This window comes from Euprymna scolopes, chromosome 41, assembly GCF_053919585.1.
Source record: "Euprymna scolopes isolate OS-2025 chromosome 41, ASM5391958v1, whole genome shotgun sequence".
NCBI classification, from domain to species: Eukaryota; Metazoa; Mollusca; class Cephalopoda; order Sepiida; family Sepiolidae; genus Euprymna; species Euprymna scolopes.
Window position 1 is genome coordinate 60,257,186 of NC_136522.1, and position 26,167 is coordinate 60,283,352.

The 26,167-nt window shown below is 33.2% G+C and overlaps 1 protein-coding gene across 3 annotated transcripts in view; it reads left to right on the forward strand.

Annotated features, from left to right (window-relative positions):
• The window catches only part of LOC145266527 (centrosomal protein of 104 kDa-like), a 122,384-nt gene that overhangs the window by 69,312 nt on the left and 26,905 nt on the right, over positions 1-26,167 (forward strand). For 2 of the 3 annotated variants that reach the window (XM_080122284.1, XM_080122281.1), the window contains exons 12-20: positions 3,490-3,613; positions 4,804-4,889; positions 10,120-10,202; positions 11,277-11,435; positions 15,463-15,524; positions 16,265-16,337; positions 19,142-19,207; positions 22,645-22,769; positions 24,189-24,426. In XM_080122284.1, coding sequence (XP_079978410.1) covers positions 3,490-3,613; positions 4,804-4,889; positions 10,120-10,202; positions 11,277-11,435; positions 15,463-15,524; positions 16,265-16,337; positions 19,142-19,207; positions 22,645-22,769; positions 24,189-24,426 — 1,016 coding nt within the window. The remainder of the gene's footprint in view (positions 1-3,489; positions 3,614-4,803; positions 4,890-10,119; positions 10,203-11,276; positions 11,436-15,462; positions 15,525-16,264; positions 16,338-19,141; positions 19,208-22,644; positions 22,770-24,188; positions 24,427-26,167) is intronic. The other variant, XM_080122283.1, reaches the window with a different exon arrangement.

A 26,167-nucleotide genomic window follows, 5' to 3' on the forward strand; every position in this document is an offset into this window, starting at 1 on the left:
AAAAAATATTAGTGTGGAAAATATAATATAATAATAAAAATAAATTAAAACAAAATGAAAATGAAATAAAAACAAGTACGAAATAAAAGTATGAATCAAATTTAATTAAAGAAATAAAGAAAAATTGAAAAAATAAAATACATGCTTGATTACAAAAAAAAGTGCATGATATATATATGAAGAAAGTGAAAGAAAATCTCAGCAGCCATTAAATTAAAACCCATTTACGCAGGGTCCACATTCTCCGTGAAGTACCAAAAAAAAACTGTAGATGACATCTGTTATATATTGTATATCATCCTGGAGGGAGACTTGATACCTGTTGACGAAGATTTATCACTCCAAGACGATGAATGGGTTTTATAGTTTTTATTTCACTTTCCCCAGAGGTCCTGCAGAAGGTGGAAGTGAAATCGGCCTGTGTGGGTTCTTCTTCTACACACGTCAGCGTTCGTCTCCCCCCTCCCCAGTTAAGAGGGGGAGACAACGGAAAACCGTCCGTCTTCTTCAAAGCCCAAATCAAATCTCACAGATCTAGCCAACCTGACCACGTCACTCATACGTAATCTGGTCAGCTGACCTTCGGTTCTGGTAAACGTGTCTATCTCCACGTTTACTCACCTCTCTCTCTCTCTCTCTCTCTCTCTCTCTCTCTCTCTCTCTCTCTCTCTCTCTCTCTCTCTCTCTGTAACACATCGACTGGTGCCACACCAACTAGTTGTGAAGAGTCAAGGAGGATGGAAAGGTGGGAAAGTACTAACCAGACCTCCACTGGAAGTGTGCAATTCAAATCTGGTACCTTGGGTAGGCATTTTGTCACTCAAACCGCAGGAAACACCAATGGCCGATGCCAACGAGAAATCAATGGCAAACGGCTGTTGCGATAACGTTCAATCATCTGCACGAGTGGTGAAGAGGTGGAGAACATTGGAAATCTGGGGAGACTTGTTCTCACTCAGTCTCCGGCGAATACCACAGGTTACTGCCAGCAAGCGATCACTGATGATGGTCTGTGAGACAATTCCTAGTGAGTGAAATAATAATAATAATAATAATAATAATAATAATAATAATAATAATAATAAATAATAATAATAATAAATAGTAATAACAATAATAATAATAAATAATAATAATAACAATAATAATAATAAATAATAACAATAATAATAATAATAACAATAATAATAATAAATAATAACAATGATAACAATAATAATAATAACAATAATAATAATAAAAATAATAATAATAATAATAACAACAACAATAATAATAATAATAACAATAATAATAATAATAATAACAATAATAATAATAATAACATTAATAATAATAATAACAACGACAATAATAATAATAATAGCAACAATAATAATAATAATAACAATAATAATAACAATAATAATAATAATAATAATAATAATAATAATAATAATAATAATATTCTCTCTCAAATTCACCACCACCCTGATTTAATATCGTAGATGTTTACTATATTTTCTTAGGTTTTAACCAATGTTAACATTATGGTATGATTGTCTTTTAGTTGTTATGTGAACTTCATTTCCATATTCATGTATTCTGCACTGATATGAAAATGAAGACTATAGAGGAGTATAGGATACCTAACCATGTAACTGATGAAAATACGCCACACATTTTGATGAAAAACATGGAAAAAATGGACATAGAAGAACAGAAAACCAAAACTTTAAATGTAATTTCTGTATTAAAAGTAATAGATATTTAAATATTTCAGCATATAAACTTGTGGGGAAAATCCAGCTCTTCAACAAGGGGCACTCTGGATAGGAATAAAAATAAAAATTGTCTTATTCATGAAAGATTTCTCCTCCACCGGACGAAGACAGAAAAGGTTAATTGTAGCATCAGGACAGATACTACACTGTGATCTTGTCCCGAAGGCCAAGAATTGTTTGTGTTTTGTTTCTTTAATTGTTTGTTCCCTAAATTCATAATTCGGTTTTATCAGTATTAGATTTTATATTGCTTTAAAATTACGTAATTTTACATAGATAATATTTATATTTTATATTGAATAAAGTTCAGTTTCATTATTAATCGAATTGAGTGCCCTTCTTTTCTTTTTTAACATGTTTTAATGCGCCTTTTAGAAATGCAGTCATATAGTATCGACAGTAACAGTTCGACAAATCTTACCTACATTGCCTGCAGGCATTTTTCAGTTAACAGGCCTTCTATATCTCGGTGGCTGCGGTAAAATACGCTTAAATATGATATTTTGATTTGCCTAGATTTTGTATATATCATAATAGAGTCGTGGTTTCAAAAGGTTTTTAAAAAAAAAAAGCATTTGGTACCATCAACTAGAATCGAAACCAAAAGCAAAACTGTAGCATTCAAGATTGGTGACGTTACCTATACATCGATTTGACACGGATACGAACTGATTAAAAATTAAAAATAAACTAAGATTATAGTACAAAATGTTGTGGTTTTTTTTCAATTTTCGATTTTTTTTTTTTTTCAATTTTCGATTTTTTTTTTTTTTTTTTTCCAATTTTGACTATTCTAACCGGCTAAAGATTCATAAAAGAACGGCCCATAAAAAAATCCAATCATTTGACGCCCCTAGCGCCGATCTGCGACTTTGAGTTTCGGGGGAGATGCAGTTTGAAAATATGGAGACAGACAGACAAACAGACAGACAGAGATATAACCTTTTATCGTAGATATTGGTAAGATAGATAGATAGATAGATAGATAGATAGATAGATAGATTATTTCAGTTTTTTTTATTCCATGGCAAAACAAAACACAAAAAGATTTCCTTATTTATAAACGAATTTTGTTTTGTTTGTTTTTCTTCAACAAAAATAAAACTTTTTTTTTTGGTGCAACTATACTGAAACCCGGAAATCCAGAAAACGAAAAACTCGATTTAAAAAAAAAAATGGTATCTACTGACTTTTTGTTTCAATTTCAACTAAATACAATGATATCTACTAAATTGGTATGTCAGAAATACTTAAATATTTCCACATTATTTTTTAAGCACGAGTTTTCTACTTTTATTGTTAAAAACCCTCGCCATATTTCATTGGGAAGACGTGACATAACAAGGAAAATAACTGAGTTATTCTAAAAACAAGATAAAACGCATGACTAATTTTTAAAAAAATGGCAATAGTTACGCGCTAATTACCTGCCTTTGGAACTCTCCTCTTTGTGTGTGTGTGTGTGTGTGTGTGTGTGTGTGTGTGTGTGTGTGTGTGTGTGTGTTAGCCAAACATTTTATTCCCGTTAATTTCGTCAAAAATGTTTTCTTTAATAATTTTTTATATCTTATCGTTTTTCGTAATTCTTTGAAATATTCATTACTGTAATATGACAATTAAGTCGGGACCATTGGTTAGCCTTGAAATTCAATATTAAAACTTTCGAATTTCGCTATTATTATAGTGTAGTTTCTTTTTTCTTTTTTTTTTCTTATGTTCTTTTCAGAAAACCCAAAAGAAGTGATTGACTTCAATCTGAAAATCGACGCGTTACCGCCAAGTGATCCCTCCACCCAAAGAACTGCCCCTCGGACTCCCTATGAAGAACGACCCCTGCCAATTACAAATAGGTAATAATCTCGCAAGTCCAAATAATTTAATTATTAAAATATTTGTTTAATTAATTACATGAAGCTGGCAATTCACCGCTTTTAGCGACATAAATTATTTTATAGAAATATTTTTTTTTAATTAGCACGAAACAGTTTATTTGATTTTACCAACTGATCTGTGACTCATTGGCTTTTTAACAAATTTTATGTAAAAAAATAAAAAAAATAAATCTGTATTGTGTATCTACTTGACAAAGATGTCATATTCCAAAAATCACGTAAATTGATCAGGTAATATTTTTTATCAAAAAAAATCAAATTTAATGAGGAAGCAAGACGAGGGAGGTACGGCCATATCGTTTACTTTTTGTTTTTTATTTTTTTAATTCAAGGGCGACAACTCAATTCGATTACTGAAAGTTTGCTGGTATTAAAAATAGTTAAAACTTTTTAATCGCAAAAAAAAATGTAAAATTTTATTTTCTTAATAAAAAAAAACTATTTGATTGACTTATGTGACTTTTTTTTTACTTATTTATGACATCTTTGTTTCGAGACGAGTACGTGCATTATAAAGATTTTTTTGTATTTTCATATCAGGTCAGTCTCTAAATAGGACTGGGATTTAAGTGGGAGAAAAAAAGTAAAATAAAGCTGAAGTTTGAGGAAGGCTGTGGGCAAGAACAACTAAAAGTAGGGAGTAAGCATCTTGGGAGAGTTTAATTGGATTGATGCAATTGTACTTTTGTTGGATTGAATAGATTCCGACCCAGAAAAACAGCGATTCTTTCCCCTTTGTCAGAAACATCGATCATGAAATGTGAGGATAAATGAACAGAATCAGGAAAGCAAGATTGTCTTAAAATGACGTTCTGTATAACATGGAACGGGTTGTACATATGGCGTGTATTTATTGACGGGCAAATGTGTTTCCACCAAAGTGAAATCTTGGCAGTGACACAAAGGAAGATGGAGAGGATAATGTTGGGCATCACTCTACAAGACAGAAAGACAAACATCTGGATCCGCCAACAAACAAGAGTTATTGACATCAATACTGGCACCAAGACATCAAAGGCCAGATGGGCAGGGCACGTAGAAAGACAACGAGATTTATTAATTGATTAACCTGTCTTATTTTAATTTCTCTCTTTTCTTCTTTTTATTTTCATTTTTCAATTTTTTTTTTTTTTTTTTTTTTTGTAAAGGACACAACATAATGAATTTGCACCTGCGTATGAAATAGAAGAACCATTGATTATTCCTGAACAAGATCAAACTAAAACTAACGCAGGTAATATATGCACACACACACACACACACACACACACACACACACACACACATATACATATATATATATATATTTAAATATGTATGAATAAAAAATCAATACGAAAAATATATAAATGTTTGTATTTTTTCAGTATTTATTTCTTGTGTTGACGTGTAGGAATACAAAAAGTCTTTTGAAAAAAACAAGAATTTTTCCTTCAAAAGCACATAGTTTTCGACCGATCCTTCGATCTTCCTCAGTGAGAATTTCGTATTGATTTTTTATTCATATATATATATATATATAAATATATATATATATATACTAGCGGGGGTACCCGGCGTTGCCCGAGTGTTTGTTTCCGGGACGGGGGGGGGAGTTTTAAAAAATGTTATGGTAGGTAAGTAGGAAGGATCAAACCCGGAGTCATGAGTAAAAGTAGGAAAATAAAGTGTGAAAAAAAACAAAAAAAAAACATCTGCAACGTTAACAGTTCGGCCACCAAGAAAAGTCCATTCCAGTTGTTTAGGAAAAAAAAAAAAAAAAACGACTACGGTAGGTCGGCGCGAACGTGAAAATATAATGCGAATTGTCCAGCACGCTAACCACTACGCCACAGAGCACTGCAGCTTAGTTTAGTGATTTTAAATAACTTCACATGAAAGAACTACGAAGCCAAACCGGTGTTCTCTTCTCAATTGTTCCTTGTGAACGATCCCCAAATGGTGTTAAGTGGTGGCAGGGGGAGGAGGAATTTATTAGAGAGAAAATATTTTACCACTTCCATTGATCTTAACCGATTTTGGCCGTGACTTCTCAGCAGAAAAAGTATAGAAATCTAAGATTATCGAGGAATTTGAGAAATAATAAGCCTATAACACACCTCAGATATTGTTCTGCCGTTTGTGCATATTATATTTGCATGAAATATCTTGATTTTTAATCCTATTAAGGTCACAATCAGACGGGAAAAATGAGTTCATTTTATTTATATAGAGAAGAAGATATATAGGAAAACAATAAGAGTGGAAAATGAAGTCACAAAAACTATATTTATTCAATAAGGGAATACAAACAATTAGTTGAGGGATAGAGGAGACTCTTTATGCTAAGGCATTTCGAAGCCTAATGCTTCTCATCAGAAGAGTAGAGAAGATGCTAGATAACATAATGGGGATGAAACGTCTAGCGTGGGATTCTATCAGGAACGAAGTAAATCAATAAATTATAGATGATGTTGGGGAGAGTTGTGTCGAATTCTCAGATAAAGGAGGAGCGTATTATATAGAGTGTAATGCAAAAAGGTGTATATTATTACAATTATACACCGTCTCAAAGTGCTGTTGTCATCTCGGTTGCATCTGTCAATAAAACACCCCTGCATGGATAATATGCAGCTTACATACCGATAAAATAGAACTGCCACCCATTCACCCTATGCCCCCCTGAGCTTTAAAATATAAACTGCCTACATTCATGAGGGGCGTACAATAAGTAATGCCCCTGGGCCACTTTCTATAGCAGTAGAGCAATGAAATTTAGCACAGTTATTAGTAATTCTCTACATAGGAACCACCCAGAGTTATGCATTTCTCCCATCGTTTGATGCAGCTCTGGAGATGTAACTTCAGAAATCAAGGCTACATCATCTGGGAAACGCTTTCCTTTCAAAAACAACTTCATGGCTGGGAAGAGGTGAAAGTCAGAGGGTGCAAGGTCAGGAGAGTAGGGAGGATGGGAGAGGATTTCATAACCACACGCCTGTGCTTCTGATCTGGCGACATGCGAGTTGTGGACCGGAGCGTTGTCTAGCAGGAGGAGGGTACCTTGCTGTGCCTCTTGATTTTGATAGCTTCCCTTAATTTCCTCAAAAGTGAAGTATAATAGGCTCCTGTAATTGTGGTACCCTTTGCCAGAAACTCTGTCATCACTACTCCGTCCTGGTCCCAGAAGACTGTGAGCATGACCTTGCCAGCGGAGGGCTGCACCCTTGCCTTCTTTGGAGGTGGTGAGTCTAAGTGCTTCCACTGCATTGACTGGGCTTTGGTCTCTGAAGGAAAGTGATGGACCCAGGTTTCATCCTGTGTAATCAGTCTTTTGAAAAAATTTGACTCATCTTTTTGGCACATCTCCAAATTCATCCTCAAGCACTCGACGCATTCTCGCTTCTGGAATGGTGTGAGCAACCTGGGAATCCATCTGGCAGACACCTTATGCATATGCAAATGGTCATGAATGATAGTTTCCACAGACCCTGTACTAATCTTGACATCTTGGGCTATTTGGCGAATAGTAATGTGCCGATCTTCCAAAATGACAGCCTCAACTTGATGGACAGATGCCTCATCAATGGCAGAAGGGGGCGGCACGTCTGGGAGCTGTTTCCAAAGAATTCCGGCCATGTTTGGATTCACGATGCCAGCATTTTACAAGGTCATATTATGGGGCATTATCACCATAAGTTTCTTTCATTTCATCAAAAGTCTCATGTTGTGTGCGTCCTTCCAAATACAAAAACCGGATCACTGCTCGACATTCAACAGGCTCCATTTCACGCCTGACTCAGTTCATAAACCACGATTAGTTCAGAGCTGTAATTTGCCATATATCCCGTAGAGATATAAATCATTGCACATGCAAAATATCAGCTAAATCAGACAACTGAAAATGGGTCAGGGGCATTACTTATTGCACGCCCCTTGTAAGACCGTATATGAGCTTTTGTTATATGTGTATGTATGTATATGTGTATAGATAGATATAAAAGTGAAAATGTGTGTGAGGACAATTCTCAACCTATATACTCAACAATTTCGTTATCTATAGACTTTATATATAGGGTACTTAAACATGTAGAAAGGTTTTTAATCGGTTTTCATCCGGATAAAAGGGGACTGCTAAAAAACTGAAAAATTGGTACTTGGTGGTCATCGGATTTTTATTTGTTTGTCAACTGTTTCACGAATGCGCATGCGTGAATCGTTTACATAACAGATTCCTTATGTTAAGAATAAGTAAATTTGAAAACACTTTTAAAAGTTCATATCAAGCTGGCCTAATGGTTATCGTTCTTAACTCACTGTCTTAAGGTTTTGGTTTTGGTGTCGATCTCAGCTCAAGTTTTTTTTTTTTTACTTACAAAAAATGAAAAAAAAAAAGACATAATACTCGCGTTTTTTTTTACTTCATTTTTTTAAGGAATTTAACATTACATTTAATACCAGACAACACCAGGTACATTTCCTAATATATATATATATATATATATATATATATATATATATATATATATATATATATATATATTTGTAGTCATCGACATACAGTCCTGGTTCGTTGTATCACAACTCATCAGTGCCGCTAGACTAGCATCTCTCCCAAGCCAAGGATTGAACCTAGAACCGCCGTGTTGACAGTCGGCAGTTCTCCCACTCGACCATGGAATCGACTCCCGTAAATAACTCGTCGGAATGTCTATTTAAATAGACACCCGCCACCACTTTTATAGTGCTCAAATCGTCTGTTCGTAAACAAACAAACAACAAGCTTCGCATTTTCAGCCAATTAAGTAGCGGGTGAGATTATTTACAACAATGCTCTACCCAAAGAGGGGGGCTTAAAATATATTTGTAGTCATCGACTATATATATATATATATATATATATATATATATATATATATATATATATATATATACTAGCAGTTCGGCCCTGCTATGCCGGGTCCTATGTACTGGCCATAACTTTATGTGCATATATATATATATATATATATATATATATATATATATATATATATATATATATATATATATATATATTAAAAAGTTTGACTCCTGTCAAGGTAACCTACATCCAAAATTTAAAGTGTTTAGACCAAAAATTCGCGGAGGAGTTTGATAGAGTCTGCAAAGGTCAACTCTCTCAATTTTGACCCCTTGGCAGCCAAATTTTCGCCCGAAAACTGATTAAAAAAGCTTTCTGCATGTCTGAATACCCTTTATGTAAAATTTCAAATGTTTAAACCCAAAATTGGCTAGAGATTGCAAAGGTCAAATATTTGGAACTTTGACCCTTTGGAAGTCAAATTTTCGGCCAAAAACCGATTTAAAACTTGCCGTACGTCTGAATACACTTGATGTAAACTTCAAATATGTTTCGACCAAAAATTGGTTGAGTAATTTGGTAGAGACCGCAGAGGTCAAATCTCCAGTCTGTAGATTGAAAATTGACAGAGTAATTTGGTAGGGAAATGTACACACACACACACACACACACACATATATATATATATATATATATATATATATATATATATATATATATATATATATAGATTGTTTTTAAAATATAATTATCCATTGACACGTGTTTCGTCGTCTTCGTCTAGATTCGGCCACTCTGGTGAGTCGTAGGCGACGAAACACGTGTCAATGAATAATTATATTTTTAAAACAATACATATGCCGCTCGCAATTTGGGGGTACCAAATTGGTCAAACGGAAAATTATTTCAAACTCGTACTTAGGTAAAAATGCAGGTTCGTAAAAATAATTGCATTAATTCGAAAAGTATTGCAAACAAAAACAAATAAACAACATATATATATATATATATATATATATATATATATATATATGAACAAATGATTAATGAAACATGTTAAAAGACATCTTGAAAAAGAGTTAAAAACATATTTAATTTTAAAAAAGGAAACACATGTTTTTAACTCTTTTTCAAGATGTCTTTTAACATGTTTTATTAATAATTTGTCCATATTATAAGCTCTATTTCCTTTTCGGTTTTATTGAGCTTTTACATCTGGCTGAGTTTATTTTACTTGTAAATATTAACTCTTTAATATTTATAATATATTTTAAGTTTACCATTTTGATTACCTTGGTAAACTTATTGTAATTTTTATTCTATATATATAATATATGAACATAAGTATTCACGAAACCTATAAGCAATGCGAGAGAAAAAAAACAGATTGGTGAACGAAAAGATCAACTAAACAAAATGATTGAAGACAATATTTGTGATGTATTTATAAAGTTGATTATGTTTATCGACTGCGTTTTAGTCATGTATTGAGCAATGTCGAATTAGATATTGAAAATGTATAAACAGTAATTTGATATCAACTTGTAATATTATACGAGGAAATAGTATTATTTTGCAAGTAAAAGGTTTTTGTTTGCTTGTATTTATTGTTTGTTCTAGAATTTTTTTTTTTTTGTTGTAGCAAATGTCGCAGATTTTGAAACAATGAGTGAAAAAGACTTACGTGAAGCTTCGTCTACAATCGACATTTTCGGCCAAAGTTTGGTGAGTTATATTTTCAAGAAATCAACAGAAATTTTTCCAAAACGTTTATATCTCTACTTAATGAGACTGATCATATCACGTTATATACACATTAGCTGGAAGGCCCGGTGTTGCTCGATTAGTACTGTGTTTTTTTAACCATGCCTATATTCCTTATAGTGGGGCAGGTTATCTCAATATTCCATAAGAATCTTTCACTTAGTGGTACAAGCACCAAAATTGGCAAAAATGACATTCAGAACATACTTTTTAAGAAAAGAACGTTAGCCATCAGAAAATTCAAGATGGCTGCCAGTTTTCAAGATGGCTGCAGAAGCAAACCTGACAAATTTCAATTTTGGTGCTTGTATCACTAAGTGAAAGATTGTTTCAGCAATCTGCCCCACTATTAATTTTCTTTTAAAGTTGATAAGTTCTCTTTCATCTGATGAGTTAAGGGCGGAATAGAGTAAATTAAGAAAATTGACATAATAATTAGATGAATGATTCTGCGCTACGAAACAGATGCTGTCAGAATTGTGCATTTCAACAGACTTAAAGAATAAACGGCAAGATGATAAACATCTCGAAATTTGGAATATAGACTTTCGTCATTAATTGTATATTACTTTCTTTGTTTTTACTATCAACCCCCCTCCCCCAATGTTCACTTCTTAGCATAGTCGAAATTAATAAATGTTTAAAAATTCTGAAATAGTGTTTTTAAATATACACGGTTTTAATTTCATTTAAATTGGATATATGCATTTGAGGTTTTAAGGGGGGGGTTATGACCCCATGGGTCACTTAAACGTGGAAATACGTGAACATTTAACACATAGATGGTCAAGTACAGGTTCAGAACCACTTCCATTGTCTTCCCTGGATGTCTTCATGCATATGGCATAGATTTAATTAACGTTTTAAAATAATAGTTTCCTTGGATTAGGAGGATGATTTGAAATTCAGAGCTACATCCATCATTAGAAAATTTTAGACATATTAAAATTAAAAAAAAAAAATTAATATGTTGGAAGTTTAAAATAGATGAAGAGAACGAGATATAATTGTATTAATCTTTTGTCTCTTTTGTAGGTTTCAAAGGCTTACTCGAAGAATTGGATCAACCGCGAAGACGCTCTTCAAACCTTGGCTCAGCAAATGGTCGAACTTTCAAAGACGGAGGATCCACGGACCATCCTTAAGGCGTCCATTTTGTTGATCAAGAAAGGCATTGACGATCAAGTATCCGCGGTAAGATCAATGGAAATATCCAGGATCAATTGAAATTATTTGTATCAAATGTCGATTTAAATAAATGTTGACGATCAAAAATCCGCGGTAAGATCAATGGAAATATCCAGGATCAATTGAAATTATTTGTATCAAATGTCGATTTAAATAAATGTTGACGATCAAAAATTCGCGGTAAGGTCAATGGAAATATCCAGGATCAATTGAAATTATTTGTATCAAATGCCGATTTAAATAAATGTTGACGATCAAAAATTCGCGGTAAGATCAATGGAAATATCCAGGATCAATTGAAATTATTTGTATCAAATGTCGATTTAAATAAATTTTGACGATCAAAAATTCGCAGTAAGGTCAATGGAAATATCCAGGATCAATTGAAATTATTTGTATCAAATGTCGATTTAAATAAATTTTGACGATCAAAAATTCGCGGTAAGATCAATGGAAATATCCAGGATCAATTGAAATTATTTGTATCAAATGTCGATTTAAATAAATTTTGACGATCAAAAATTCGCGGTAAGGTCAATGGAAATATCCAGGATCAATTGTAATTATTTGTATCAAATGTCGATTTAAATAAATTTTGACGATCAAAAATTCGCGGTAAGGTTAATGGAAATATCCAGGATCAATTGAAATTATTTGTATCAAATGCCGATTTAAATAAATGTTGACGATCAAAAATTCGCGGTAAGGTCAATGGAAATATCCAGGATCAATTGAAATTATTTGTATCAAATGTCGATTTAAATAAATGTTGACGATCAAAAATTCGCGGTAAGATCAATGGAAATATCCAGGATCAATTGAAATTATTTGTATCAAATGTCGATTTAAATAAATTTTGACGATCAAAAATTCGCGGTAAGGTCAATGGAAATATCCAGGATCAATTGAAATTATTTGTATCAAATGTCGATTTAAATAAATGTTGACGATCAAAAATTCGCGGTAAGGTCAATGGAAATATCCAGGATCAATTGAAATTATTTGTATCAAATGCCGATTTAAATAAATGTTGACGATCAAAAATTCGCGGTAATATCAATGGAAATATCCAGGATCAATTGAAATTATTTGTATCAAATGTCGATTTAAATAAATTTTGACGATCAAAAATTCGCAGTAAGGTCAATGGAAATATCCAGGATCAATTGAAATTATTTGTATCAAATGTCGATTTAAATAAATGTTAACGATCAAAAATTTGCGGTAAGGTCAATGGAAATATCCAGGGTCAGTGAAAATATCCAGGGTCAATTCAAATTATTGGTATCAAATGTCAATTTAAAGAAATGTTTACGATCACGTATCCTCGGTAAGGTCAATGGAAATATCCAAGGTCAATTGAAATTATTGGTATCAAATGTCGATTATATTTGGTATGGTACCAGTTGATGTAGATACTTGAGAGGGTTAATTTAAAATTATACACTTTCAGCTGTCTTGGTTTCAATTGGTGTTTCTTTGTATTTTACTTCTGTATCAGATGATGATGATGATGATGATGATGATGATGATGATGATGATGATGATTAAAAAAAAGAAAATTCGTGCACTGTATCTCAAAACACTGACTGCCCATGCATTTACTGCTTTCATTAGATTTTCTCCATACAGTTTCGACTTTGCAATTAGTTTCACTCTTCTCAGATACTCCTTCCTGACTTTTTCTTTCATTTCTCTGTTCATGATGCCTACACCCTCCAGCACTCCTAAATACTTATATCCTGTATCTTCTATTTCTTTCATGATTTCTCCATTTGGCAGCACTATTCCATTCGAATGAACCTTTACTCCTCTTTTCATCACCAGCACCGCACATTTACTAATCCCAAACTCCATCCCAATGTCTTCTGAGTATGTCCCCACAAGTTCTACCAGTCTCTCCATTTCCTTTTCATTTCCACCGAATATTTTCAAAGCATCCATAAACAGTAGATGGTTGAGGCGTCTGTCACCAGATCCAAAGTTATACCCCAGTTTTTCTCTCTTCAAGAGGATGCTCAGTGGCATCATTATCATTACAAAAAGAAGTGGCGATAACGAATCTCATTTTGGAATATCCTTTTGACCCGCATATTTCTACATTATTTGTAAACGAAAATATGACTTCTATCACTTTTAGAAGTTTTCAGTCTATGTGCTAACCAGCAAACATAGAAATATTATTTTGCTAACTATTTTTCCTATGAGGATAAGAACTATTCTTCGAAACTCGATCGAATATGGTAATTTTAAAATTCAACTTATATTCTTTCTGCCTAATAATAAATGTTGTAGATTTTAATTTACAAATTTTTAATTTTCCTTCCCATATCAATGCTCTATTTCAAATGCTGAACATTTTCATCTGGTTAGGATTGTCCATTTTGTAAATTTGAATTTCTGAACTATATATATATATATATATATATATATATATATATATATATATATATACTAGACTACCCGTGACCCGTTGGGTCAGTATGTTGTATTAGCTATGGAATTCATGTATGAGCGTGACGTAAAGAAAATAGTTTGTTTGTTTTTTTGGCATAACAGAAACATTTCTATGAAAGTATATTAAAATGAAAAATAACGAACGGATCACTCAAACATGAAAAAAATCCTCCCTATTCGTGTAAAGTTAACTATTTTTCCGAATAATCGTTCAAAAATCGAAAATTAAACATGATTTTCCTACGAATCGAACGCCGACGAAAGTCATTTAGCAGCAAAAACGCACATGAACCTGCCGATGATAAATATAAGAATGAAAAACCCATATAGGAATCCTTCAACCAAGTTATAGAAATTTAAAATCTAAAAAAAAAAATAATTCATAAAACCTGAAGCAAAAAAATAAAACCTAAATAAATAAAATAAAATAAAACAAATATTGAAACAGATTAGTAAATGTGTCAACAAATTTACCGTTCTCACACAACTATTTTGTATCTAGAAATGTAAACAAAAAATAAAAAAGGAAGGAAGGAAAAGAGACAGATAGAGAGTAGTAGTAGTAGTAGTAGTAGTAGTAGTAGTAGTAGTAGTAGTAGTAGTAGTAGTAATCTTGGCTTTACTACAATTGTTCTTATGTTTGTCAATGGTTAAAGTTGTTTAGTTGTAAGAAAATAGCGACAGTATAGTTGTAATAAAGAATAGTTGCAAAACACCCCCACTCTCCCCATGTTAAATAATAATTTCGAAATAATAACGTTAATATTTCAGTGCGCAGGTCAAAATCTGCAAAAGAAGCGATTTGTGTTTATTTGTTTACGTTGTTATGGGTTAATGTTTATGCGAGCATGCGCAACCGGATGTTGTAAACCGGAAAGTGGGTTACATCACTCGTTACAAAGTCATTTGAGTTTTATATATATATATATATATATATATATACATATATATATATATATATATATATATATATATATATATATAAAGCAGAACTCCAGGATACGATTGCTCTAGGATACGTTTTTTTTTTTCAGGTTACGGTGTGGAATACAATGTTTTTTCCTGGTTACGGTATTTGTCCCAACGTACGGTGTTATTTATAATGTTATTTGATTGTATACATGTGTATTATATACTGTACTGTATTTTGTTACTAATTTTTAATTCCGTATCCCGGGGCTCTACTGTATCTATCTATCTATCTATCTATCTCTCTCTCTATATATATATACATCTATATATTCATACACACACACACACACACACACACACACACATATATATATATATATATATATATATATATATATAGAGAGAGAGAGAGAGAGAGAGAGAGAGAGAGAGAGAGAGAATATTTAAATGAATACGGTTACCAACAGTTGTGTTTTTATATACTCGTTTTTTTTATTTGATATTTTAATTTTTTCCAATTCTTGACATGTTTAACGGGTTTAGAACGATCTTCTTACCTTTTTACATCATATATATATATATATATATATATATATATATATATATATATATATATATATATATATATATATATATATATATATATGCGGGTTTTTTTCTATAGGTCTTCAAGGCCCTACAGAAACTGTTGCAAATGATTCTAATAGAATTTATTCCTCAAAATAAGTAAGTATAAAGTTTGTTTATATTTTTAATCATGGTGCTCCCAACAAAATTGGTAGTACTTTCCTCTGAAAGTTCCTTGTTTGTTCGTTTGTTTGTTTTTATTGCTCTTTGTTTGGTATTCTAGAGTTCTTTTCGTCATGCTTCAATTTGGAGTTTTAGATGCATACGACTACCTCTGTGATACTATACACTGCTTCAACTCCACAAATTGGGACCACAGTGGGGTATTACCTCTGAAGTAAATATAAAAACGACAGATCCATTGTGTTATACAGACGAAGTGACGCCATGATTAGTTAGCCAAAAGAACACGTGTGAAGATAGAACATTCGAAAGTTCTAGTTTCCAGTGAAAGTAACTTGCGAAATAAGCGGGTGTGGTTACTTCTGGTCGTAAGCCCAGAGACAACAGATGTATCCAGTTTCCCGGTTGAAAACAAATATATATTAGGGGAGAGAATATGTTGTTGAGGAGATAGATTTAGGAGAATGATCAGAGAAGAATCCTGTGGATGAGAGCTGAGATTGAAATTGAGATCAGAAGTAGAGATGCTTCATTTATTTTTTATTTTTATTAATTTATTTGTTTTTTTGGGGGGGGGTCCCCTCGACTTAGCGAAGAAGGCACTGTTGTTGTTGTTTGTTTGTTTGTTTGTTTGTTTTTGTTTTGTTTGTTTTTGTTTTGTTTTTTTTTTTTGTTTTTTTTTAGATTTCATTAGTGTCTCTCTTGCAATTCTTCAGGATTCCTCGCGTCGAGATTGTCTATTTATTGGAAAAAATCATGCCGAACCTTTTGCATAAGACAGGAGATACGGTAACTATACCTAAAATAAGTTTTTTAATCATTGAATGCTTCTTTATAAGCTCAAGTTAATGAAATATATATATATATATATATATATATATATATATATATATATATATATATATATATATATATATATATATATATTTAATAAACTAATTTCAAAATCTTCATCTTATAATGTGCCATTTTATAATTGTGCCATTTTTTCCTATTTATCCCTGGTGCTACCAGATCACGTTGTCTGAAGATATTGGCCTCCTGAGACGAAATGCATCTAACATTGATGTTTTTTTTTGTTTTTCTACTTTCGTTTGCAAAACTCAATCATGTTCTGCAAAACCAAAAACAACAACCCACCTTTTCCACCTTTTCCTTCTTCCCATTTCCCCTCTCTCTTTCTATCCCCCCCACTTCGTGACTGGTTTCCTAACTTAAAATGTACCAAACATTAATAATGTAACCCTTGTTCCCTCTCCCATTGCAAAACTCATTCATGTTCTGACTCTTCCACATTTTTTCTTCACGAATCTTATAAAAATTCAATCATTAAAAAAAATAAAAATAATTTCAAAACTCTTTTGAAATTACACAAATAAAAACTGTGTAATGTAAATAATAATTTTTAAATTTTCCTAAACTTTAATGATTTTAATATATTTTCTAACTTCTTTCTTCCCGAAAAATCGAGAAAAATCGTATAATTCGGCCAAGTTTATAACCTAAAATTAAATATATTTTCAAGAATGAGAACTCAATAGAAGCGTTGTTTTAATTTAATTTAAGTTGTATCCGGCGGTTGTATCTTGAAATGTTTGAACTGTGCGTAGGTAACGCGAGAATAACGTCAAGAATGAGAGTTCAATAGAAACGTTGTTTTAATTTGAATAAAATAAAATACGCATCAAGTGCCAGATACAACGCGCGGCTCTATACAAACAGACTTCTTGCTCCAAATTTACAACATGACAAGGAAGAAGAAAAAAGAACAAAACAATACTGAAGATGGGGTCTACCTCCGAAATATATTTGTGATAAATTTCAAACAAGGAAGATATTTGTTTGTTTTCCTAATATTACGTTGTGATTTGGTTTCAAGCGCACTTGATGCGTATTTTATTTTATTTAAATGTATTTTATTTCGTCATTCCAGTATAGTTTAATATATAAAAAAAAAACTAAGATGTGAAACATCCAAAAAAAATTCTGATAAGATCGCGTTGTGTAGTCGATTTCCTTTTTATTTTAACATAGCCAAATTATTGTGGTTCTATTACATGTTGCCCTCATCTTGGATGAATGAGCTGAAGATAAAATGAATCTGAGATAACATGATAATTATTACAGGGACACATATAACAGGGACTCAGAGCGAAGACTGATAATGACATTTATATACTATTCACATCACCACGACGACTGTGACGATTATTGGGGACTTCATATTATTATTAATAAAACAGAGACTGTTATGTCATATAATTATTAAAACGGAGGCATTTCTTGTTAACACTTGAAGGAGAGATACTTCTTTATGATGATGGCGGGTACACATTACTTGGAAGGGGGTTATACAAGGTTCGTTTACAAGGTGATAAACAAAACACATTTACCTTTTCCTTTTAGTGGAATGACTACAAAGACAGCAGTTTACAAATATTAGATGATACTTTTTCCATACCAGCTGGATGATTGATAATGGTCAGGGATTCAAGCCTTTTCCTTTTGGTGGAATGACAACAAAGACAACGGTTTACAAATAGAGATGATTCTTTATTCATACCAGCTGGTTGATTGATGATTGTCAGGAATTCAAGCCTTTACGATTACATGATCTCCTCTTCCACTCCCTCGCCCCCAAGAGGGCGTCTGCTCCCAGTATGGCCGACTCGACTTTCTCTGGCTCTGGCTCCGACTGTGACACTCACTGTGCGTAACGTTCTCTAACTTCGAACCCTGTCTCAATATATTGAGAATCTCCTTTCTTTATAACGACAGAGGCATGCTTCGCCACGTGAAATTTATTCACGTGGATTTTACCTATGTATGTCCAAACACACTTTTGGCAAACAAAGAATTCCCAATTTGAATTGTTCAAAATCAAACATATTTGTTAATCATTATTTCAAAACTCGTATTGTCCATTCTTTTAACTGACATATTTAATATCCAGTTATTTCTAATAGAATGAACACTCGAATGCATTCCTTAATTAAATATCTTTTTAAACTTTTCTTACTGGGTTCGATTCTAGCCTCTTCCAAATATCATTTTCAAACTTATCTAGTTTGTTTTTTTACTTACAGGGATATGTTCCTTTTCATAGCAGCGTTTGGGGCGCCAAATATGAGGATAATTTTTTGTATATCATTTTACTTCAGTTTATATATAGTTCAGCATTTTCTTTTTTTTTAAGTTTGTAAAAAAATTAGCAAAATTAATTATTTGACTTTTTGAGCGAATTATTTTTAAAAATCGCGTTGTTTTCATTATTAACGTCAAAATATGTAAAAATAACATTCGGTTCCATTTTCCCCGTTTTTAGCTTTTGGGGGGAACTTTTTGAAAATGGAGAGTAAAAAAAAATATATGAGATTTTTTTAGAATCTTTTTTTCTTGAGAATACAGCAAAAACTACAATGAATCAATTTTATTTTACAAGTTTTTACTGTTATTATTTGCTATGGGGGTCGAAAATTCCACCTTTACTAGTGTCATACCTACTAAAGGGGCTTTTTATTTTCATTTTCTATTTCTACGTTGTTTTTTTTTTTTTTCTCATTTGCTTATCGTGTTTGTTTTCTTCTCCGAAGGCCGTGAGAACTCGCGAAGAAGCCAAAAGGTTTGTTCTTGAAATTGCTCAGTATCCTGTTGTTAAGGTGAGTTAGACTTTATCTCGCTTCAGTACAATTCCAATTACTGGTACAGCTTTTGAATCAGGCACAACCGACTTTTCCTTCGATTTTTTATAACTGTTTTATATAAACAACCGGCAGATGCCGAAGCACTTAGCCAATCAGAAGACGAGAAAAGCATACGACAAGTTAAAATTGCAAATTGATTAAATCACAAATTCCAGATTGTCGAAAATTTCCAACAGCGGGGGAAAAGGGATGAAACCAAAAATAAATAGGTAAAAAATAACTGTTACCAAAGGCAATAAAAATAGGTTAACTTAGGGTCAGGATAGGGTTGTAATAAATAAATAAAGAAATAAAGAAATGATTATTTTTTAAAAAAACTGTTTTCGTCTCCTTCAAAAGTTTGACCAGTACAGAAATTTTTTTCTTGTGAAAAAAAATATAAAATTTGTTTCCTTGTTGTTTTATTTGTTGTTTATTTTTTTGTGTGTGAAAAATCGGTGCTTATCCAGAATGGCACTTATGGCGATAAACAAAAATGAATAAAAACTTTTATATTGTACCTACTTGCCAAGGAATGAAGATTGCATATTCCAAAAATCACAAAAATTAAACAAGTATTTTTTTTATTTACGAAAAAAAAAATTTGTCGTTTTTTTACCGATAAGTGACAGACGAGGCCATGTTTTACTAGAGAACATAATAAGGGGAGGTTATTGTTTTGACAGTTTCCACATGCATTAGGGTTGTCTGCCTTTGTCCGTTGATTCGTTGAGCGGTTTTTTCCCCTCCCATCGAAACAGTAAATATTGATTTTCTTGAATAAAAATAAAACTATTTAATTCACATTACGTGATATTTTGAACGTTTCATCTTCGTCCCGTGACTGGTACGTACATTATACAAACATTTTTGTATTTTCCTTAACTGGAGGGGGCGCCCAGCTTTGCCCGGGCGTAAAATACGCTTAAATATGATATTTTAATTTGTCCAGATGTCATATATAGTATTATTGAGTCGTGATTTTAAAAGTAAACTAAAAAAAAAAAGTATTGTTACATGAAAGGGCTGTCCCTTATCATCTAAGTAAGAAGACATACTAGATAAGTGAAAATGATATTAAGAAAAGGCTGGAATTGAAACCGTGTAGGCAAGTGTTAAAGATAATTGGAAATGGAATGTTAGAATTTTAGTCAATTATTAATTCTATTAGAAATAGTTAAATATTATTAATTCTATTAGAAATAGCTAATTAATATTAATGTCAGAAAAAGAGTCGATTGTCATTTCTTTTAGAAATCTGGATATTAAATATGTCAGTTAAATGAATGGACAATGCGAATTAAAAAAAAATATTGTTAAAAATAGGTTAGATATTAAACAAGTACAATTGAGGTTTCTTTGTTTGCTTAAAGTGTGTTGAAAACGTGATATAGTCACGCTGGTCGACAGTACACTTCTGACGTCATAAATAAGAGATTTCTCGATATATTGAATCTGTGGGCTCGAAGTTTTTTTTTGTTTTTGTTTTTTTACACAGTGATCACCACTTATCAAGGCCCGGAAGCCACTCAGGGATAAGGGTTATTGCAAGTACATTACGTTAGTGTGGAGATTTGATGAAGTGTTTACTTAAGGGGGCGGTTCATTAGGAATTTGTTAACATTGGACTTGAAGACATCCAAGTTGTAGTCCGGTGGGAAGCAGGCAGACGGAACAGAGTTCCACAGGCGTGCAGTTCTAAGAAAGAAGCTTTGTTCATGGAATCCGCGTTTTGATTTAGGCACAGATATAGAGTGGGGGAAATTTTTCACAGTGGATTCAGCTAGACGGGTGTTTTTCGTGAAAGATTGGCGAGGGGGGGGGGCCAGAGATTGGAGTTCAGACGAGCACCTGCCATGGAAATAACGATAAAACAAGGATAGGCTCGTAACGTCTCTTCTGTGGGAGAGAGGTTGCAGGGTAGAGAAAAGGGCATCCCTCACTAAGCCACGAAGTCTATTTTGTACTCTGTCAAGGCAGGATAGGCTGTTTTTAGCAGCTCCTGCCCAGATATGGCAACAGTTAGGAAGTTGATGAGAGAGGGTCAATTAGGAGAGATTGAGAGGAACGCCCCTTAGAAGCGAAGGGGAGGAAGTAGATCATGTAGATCAAAGCTTGAATTCCTGACATCACCGATCGGCCGGGTGAAGAATAAAGAAACCATCTATGTTTGTAACTGTTTGACTCGTGTCGCCATTCCTTATAACATAAAGGTAAATGTGTTTATCATCATCTTGCAACAAACTCTTTTGGAACCCCTTCCAAGTAATGTGTCCTCCCCTACATCATCATATGTTTTAATAAGAACTGTTATGAATATCTCTCCCTCATCATCACCATCGTTATTTGTATATTATGAGCCCCGTTATATATGTCCCCGTTAATGTGTCCCCAATATGTACCACTATGCAACAGTATTTAGATGCAATCAGCTAGAATCGAAACCGAAAATGTAGCATGCAAAGCTGGTGTCCTTACCAATGTGACATGCATATAAACTAGTGTTGGGACGATTAATCGAAATTAGAATTGGGAACCGGAAAAATCAGAGCTTTTTAGAGTATCGGAATCGGTATCGGAAAAATTTAAGCTTATTTCCCGATGCCAAAACCGATTCCTAAAATTATCTTTTTTAATTTGGTTTTGGTTCAAGAAACATCGTCCACTGCTTTTAGTAATAATAGAATAATAAATATTTATTGATTTTAAACTTCCAGTAACACAAAAATCTGTAGATCACTCCCTCACAAATGAGTTTTTACGTTTGCGAAAATATACGCAAATTTAAGATGTTTTTTTACGATAATCGAGAAAAAATAACACTTTTATAGTTAAATATTTAGAGATTTACTAAAAATCGGAATCGGTAATTGTATCGGAACCGACATATAAAACTTCTTTCGTGCATGAAAGACACAAAGAGACGTTCGCTGACTTTCTTCAAGGTTTTATTGGAGATAATGGACTTAGAAGAAATGTCAAGTCGGTGATTGCAATGAGCAAATAAATATTGTTAGAAAAAGGAGTCGAGTTATTACTTGTCCTATGTTCCTTGCAATGTACTCTGCTACGTGAGTAAACGTGTGTAACGTTACAGCGTGGCTTTGTTTTCTGTGCAATAACAGGAGTCAACCTTCCTAGGTTTTACCTTCTCATCCTTTAAATAGGGATTAATTTATTACTAATCGTCTGAGACGCCTCTACCGACGAGACATCCCAGGCATATCTTGGTTCGAACAAAGAGCTCTTCTTATAGAGAGCTGGCTTGGTCAAACCCCGATGTCCATACCTTGTATCTAATTTCCCCGCATAGCACTAGCAGAGGGGTCGGCTTAGCCCGGGCATAAAATACGCTTAAATATGATATTTTAATTTGTTCAGATTTCGTATATGTTTTTGTTTGTTATTTTTAGGCAACCAATGTTGTTCCAAACGAATGCGTCCGACCTTTCAAGACAACAATCGCACCAAGATTGGCGCAGAGCCGTGTGGAATTAGTTGAACAGATCTATAAGAAATTCGGATTGCCAACTTCAAGGTAAATAAAACATTATATATATATATATATATATATACGAGCAAACAGTTAATAAAGCATGTTAAAAAACACTTTGAGATGAGTTAAAAACATTTAATCTGAAAAGGAAACACTAGATAAGTGGATGGTCCTTAATCCACGGAGTTTCGAAGAAATACTTTTCTTCTCATCAGAGGGTAGGAATTAGCAAAATGCAGGATCGGATTTTGCATGCAGAAGTATTTGATGAAACAACAAGTCAAAGATCTTACTTGAAAACAAAAAAAGTGAAGCAGAGGTAATATGGTGAAGAAAAAGGTGATTACACATGAATGGATAGTCTGGTGGAAGATAAAAAATCCAGTGACGGTAAAATCCAAATGTATAACTTCAAGAAAGTTAAAAGAATTTCCAATTGTACAAGGAAATACCGTAATTGGAAGAAGATGGTCCATAATAATCCAAAGGCAGAAATCCATGGAATAATTCACAAAAATGTGTACAAGGAAAAAAGGAAAAGACATAAATATAAATAAGAAAGATCAGGGAAGAAAAAGAAGAGAGAGAGAAAAAAAATGATGAAGTTAAATATAAAATATAAAATAAAGGGAAACAAATGTCAAACTGACCCAGACAGGAAATGTTAAAGGCGCGAAAAAATATATAGGGCAAAATAATATAGGTCAACTGAAATGTACAGGTCATCACTTAAAAAAAAGGTCAGCAAGAGTTGTTAGAAGACACTAAATGGAAAATAAATAAATTAATAAATAAATAGAAAATAAATAAAAAATAAATAAATATTTATGACTCATTTTTGTTCTATATTTCGCGGTATCACGTGGCAAACTCTGCGGCTGCTTTTCCAATTTTGAACACTCTTCCGCTGTCTTCTCTTGAAAAAGGACTAATGGGTCTGAAATATATTGAGATTTATAACACCATTGAATACAACAGAAAAAAAAATTACTGTTGTTTAGAGTTAAAATTTGTGTGAAAAAGAAAAAAACAAACAAACAAAAAAAAGAAATTTATTTCTTTTGTTTTCATTTAATTTTACTCTATATAAAAAAAAATCTCGCATTGTTCTTGGCTTTTAATTTTACCTTATAATATATATATATATATATATATATATATATATATATATATATATATATATATATATATAAATTTATATATATATGTATATAAATAAATATAAATTTATATATATATAAATTTATATATATATATAAATTTATATATATATAAATTTTTATATATATATATATAAATTTATATATATATATAAATTTATATTTATTTATATATATATATATATATATATATATATATATATATATATATATATATATATATATATATATATATATATATATTAAAACTTTTTATTCTGTTTTCTTTCTTTTAAAAAACTTTTTCTACATTCCTTTAAAGCAATGGTCCTGGTGTGACTGTTGAGGACATCATGAATTTCTGCAACAATGCTGGCCTGCCTCACAACGCTGAAGAAGTCCGACGGGTAACGGTCCGCATCATACAGAGCCTTTACGATGACATCCGAGCACCTGTGCGCAATTATCTTCCCCTGGATGACGAGAAGACGAGGAAAAACACGCTCTATCGACAGATCTTCGATTATTTTGATAAAGTAGATGGAAAACAAAACCCCAACGTACGTTTTTTTTTTCGATTATTTTGATAAAGTAGATGGAAAACAAAACCCCAACGTACGTTTTTTTTTTCTTTTTCTTTCTTTTTTCTTTTATTTTTTCTTTTTTCTTTTTCTTTCTTTTTCTTTCATTTTTTTATTTTGTTCTTTTTTCTTTCTTTATTCATTTTTTTGTTTTACAGAAATGTTTTTGTTTGTTTGTTTGTTTACTATGAGGGCTTTACTTTTTGTTTGTTTGTTTGTTTACTATGAGGGCTACCGCTTATTAAGACCAAAGGCCATTCGAGGGTAAGGGTTCATTTCGGACGGAACCCTTTATTTACTTCACGAGGTTGTCCTCAACGGTTGTACATCTAAACAATATGATATAAATGAGGGTGTGCCTCAGGATCGATCCTTGGACCTTTATTATTCCCGATATTCATCAATAACCTCCCTGATAAAATATTCTCTGAGATGGGTATATTTGCTGATGAGGGGGAAACGAATGAAACATAACCAAAACAATGGCCGAAATCCTAGAGGAAGACCTCCAATCTGTAGTGGAATGAGGTCAAAAATGGATAGTAACGTTCAATTCTGCCAAGACTAAACTCGTTTTTCTTTAATAATTACAAGAAACCACCAATAGTTATGGTTACCTAAAAGTACTTTGTTCAAACTCCTCGACTTAACGTTCACAGGGAACATGAGTTGGAACAGATACATTGAGAGCGTTGCCAAGGCTGCTGTGGAGGGTATTTATTTGCTTCTCCACGTAAGCAAAATGTGACACAAGGTCGTTTTTAATGTGGAGTGGAAGGGGGGAAGGGAAGGGGAGACCAGCTCCCCCAAGGGGAGGGAAGGGGAGCTGGTACTGCTGTCATCATGGACCAATAACTTATTGCCACAAGGGCAGTGGTCTGAAAATGCAGCATCTGCCGGAACAGATGGTATTTATTTGCTCCCCCACCGAGCAAATTAGGCACAAGGCCAATTTTTTATGTGAGGAGTGAAGGGAGGAGGAAGGGGAAAAGGGGACAAGCTCCCGAGAGGTGGGAAATGGGAGCTGGTTAAAGGTCAGGCATGTGGGGTTGCCCCCACATCTGGTCTTTGCTAGTCATAGCTAGTCATAGCCTGCAGCATCTGCCGGAACAGATGGTATTTATTTGCTCCCCCACCGAGCAAATTAGGCACAAGGCCAATTTTTTATGTGAGGAGTGAAGGGAGGAGGAAGGGAAAAAGGGGACCAGCTCCCGAGAGGTGGGAAATGGGAGCTGGTTAAAGGTCAGGCATGTGGGGTTGCCCCCACATCTGGTCTTTGCTTGCAGTATCTGCCGGAACAGATGGTATTTATTTGCTCCCCCACCGAGCAAATTAGGCACAAGGCCAATTTTTAATGTGAGGAGTGAAGGGAGGGGGAAGGGAAAAAGGGGACCAGCTCCCGAGAGGTGGGAAATGGGAGCTGGTTAAAGGTCAGGCATGTGGGGTTGCCCCCACATCTGGTCTTTGCTAGTCATAGCTAGTCATAGCTTGCAGTATCTGCCGGAACAGATGGTATTTATTTGCTCCCCCACTGAGCAAATTAGGCACAAGGCCGTTTTTAATGTGAGGTAAAAACCAGCTCCCCTAAAAGGGGTCACTCTGGTTACCAAAAATAATAATTGTCCCAGTATAGAGGGTTTCCCCTCCATTGACTGGTACAAACCATCTTAAGTGCAGCATCTGCCGGAACAGATGGTATTTATTTGCTCCCCCACTGAGC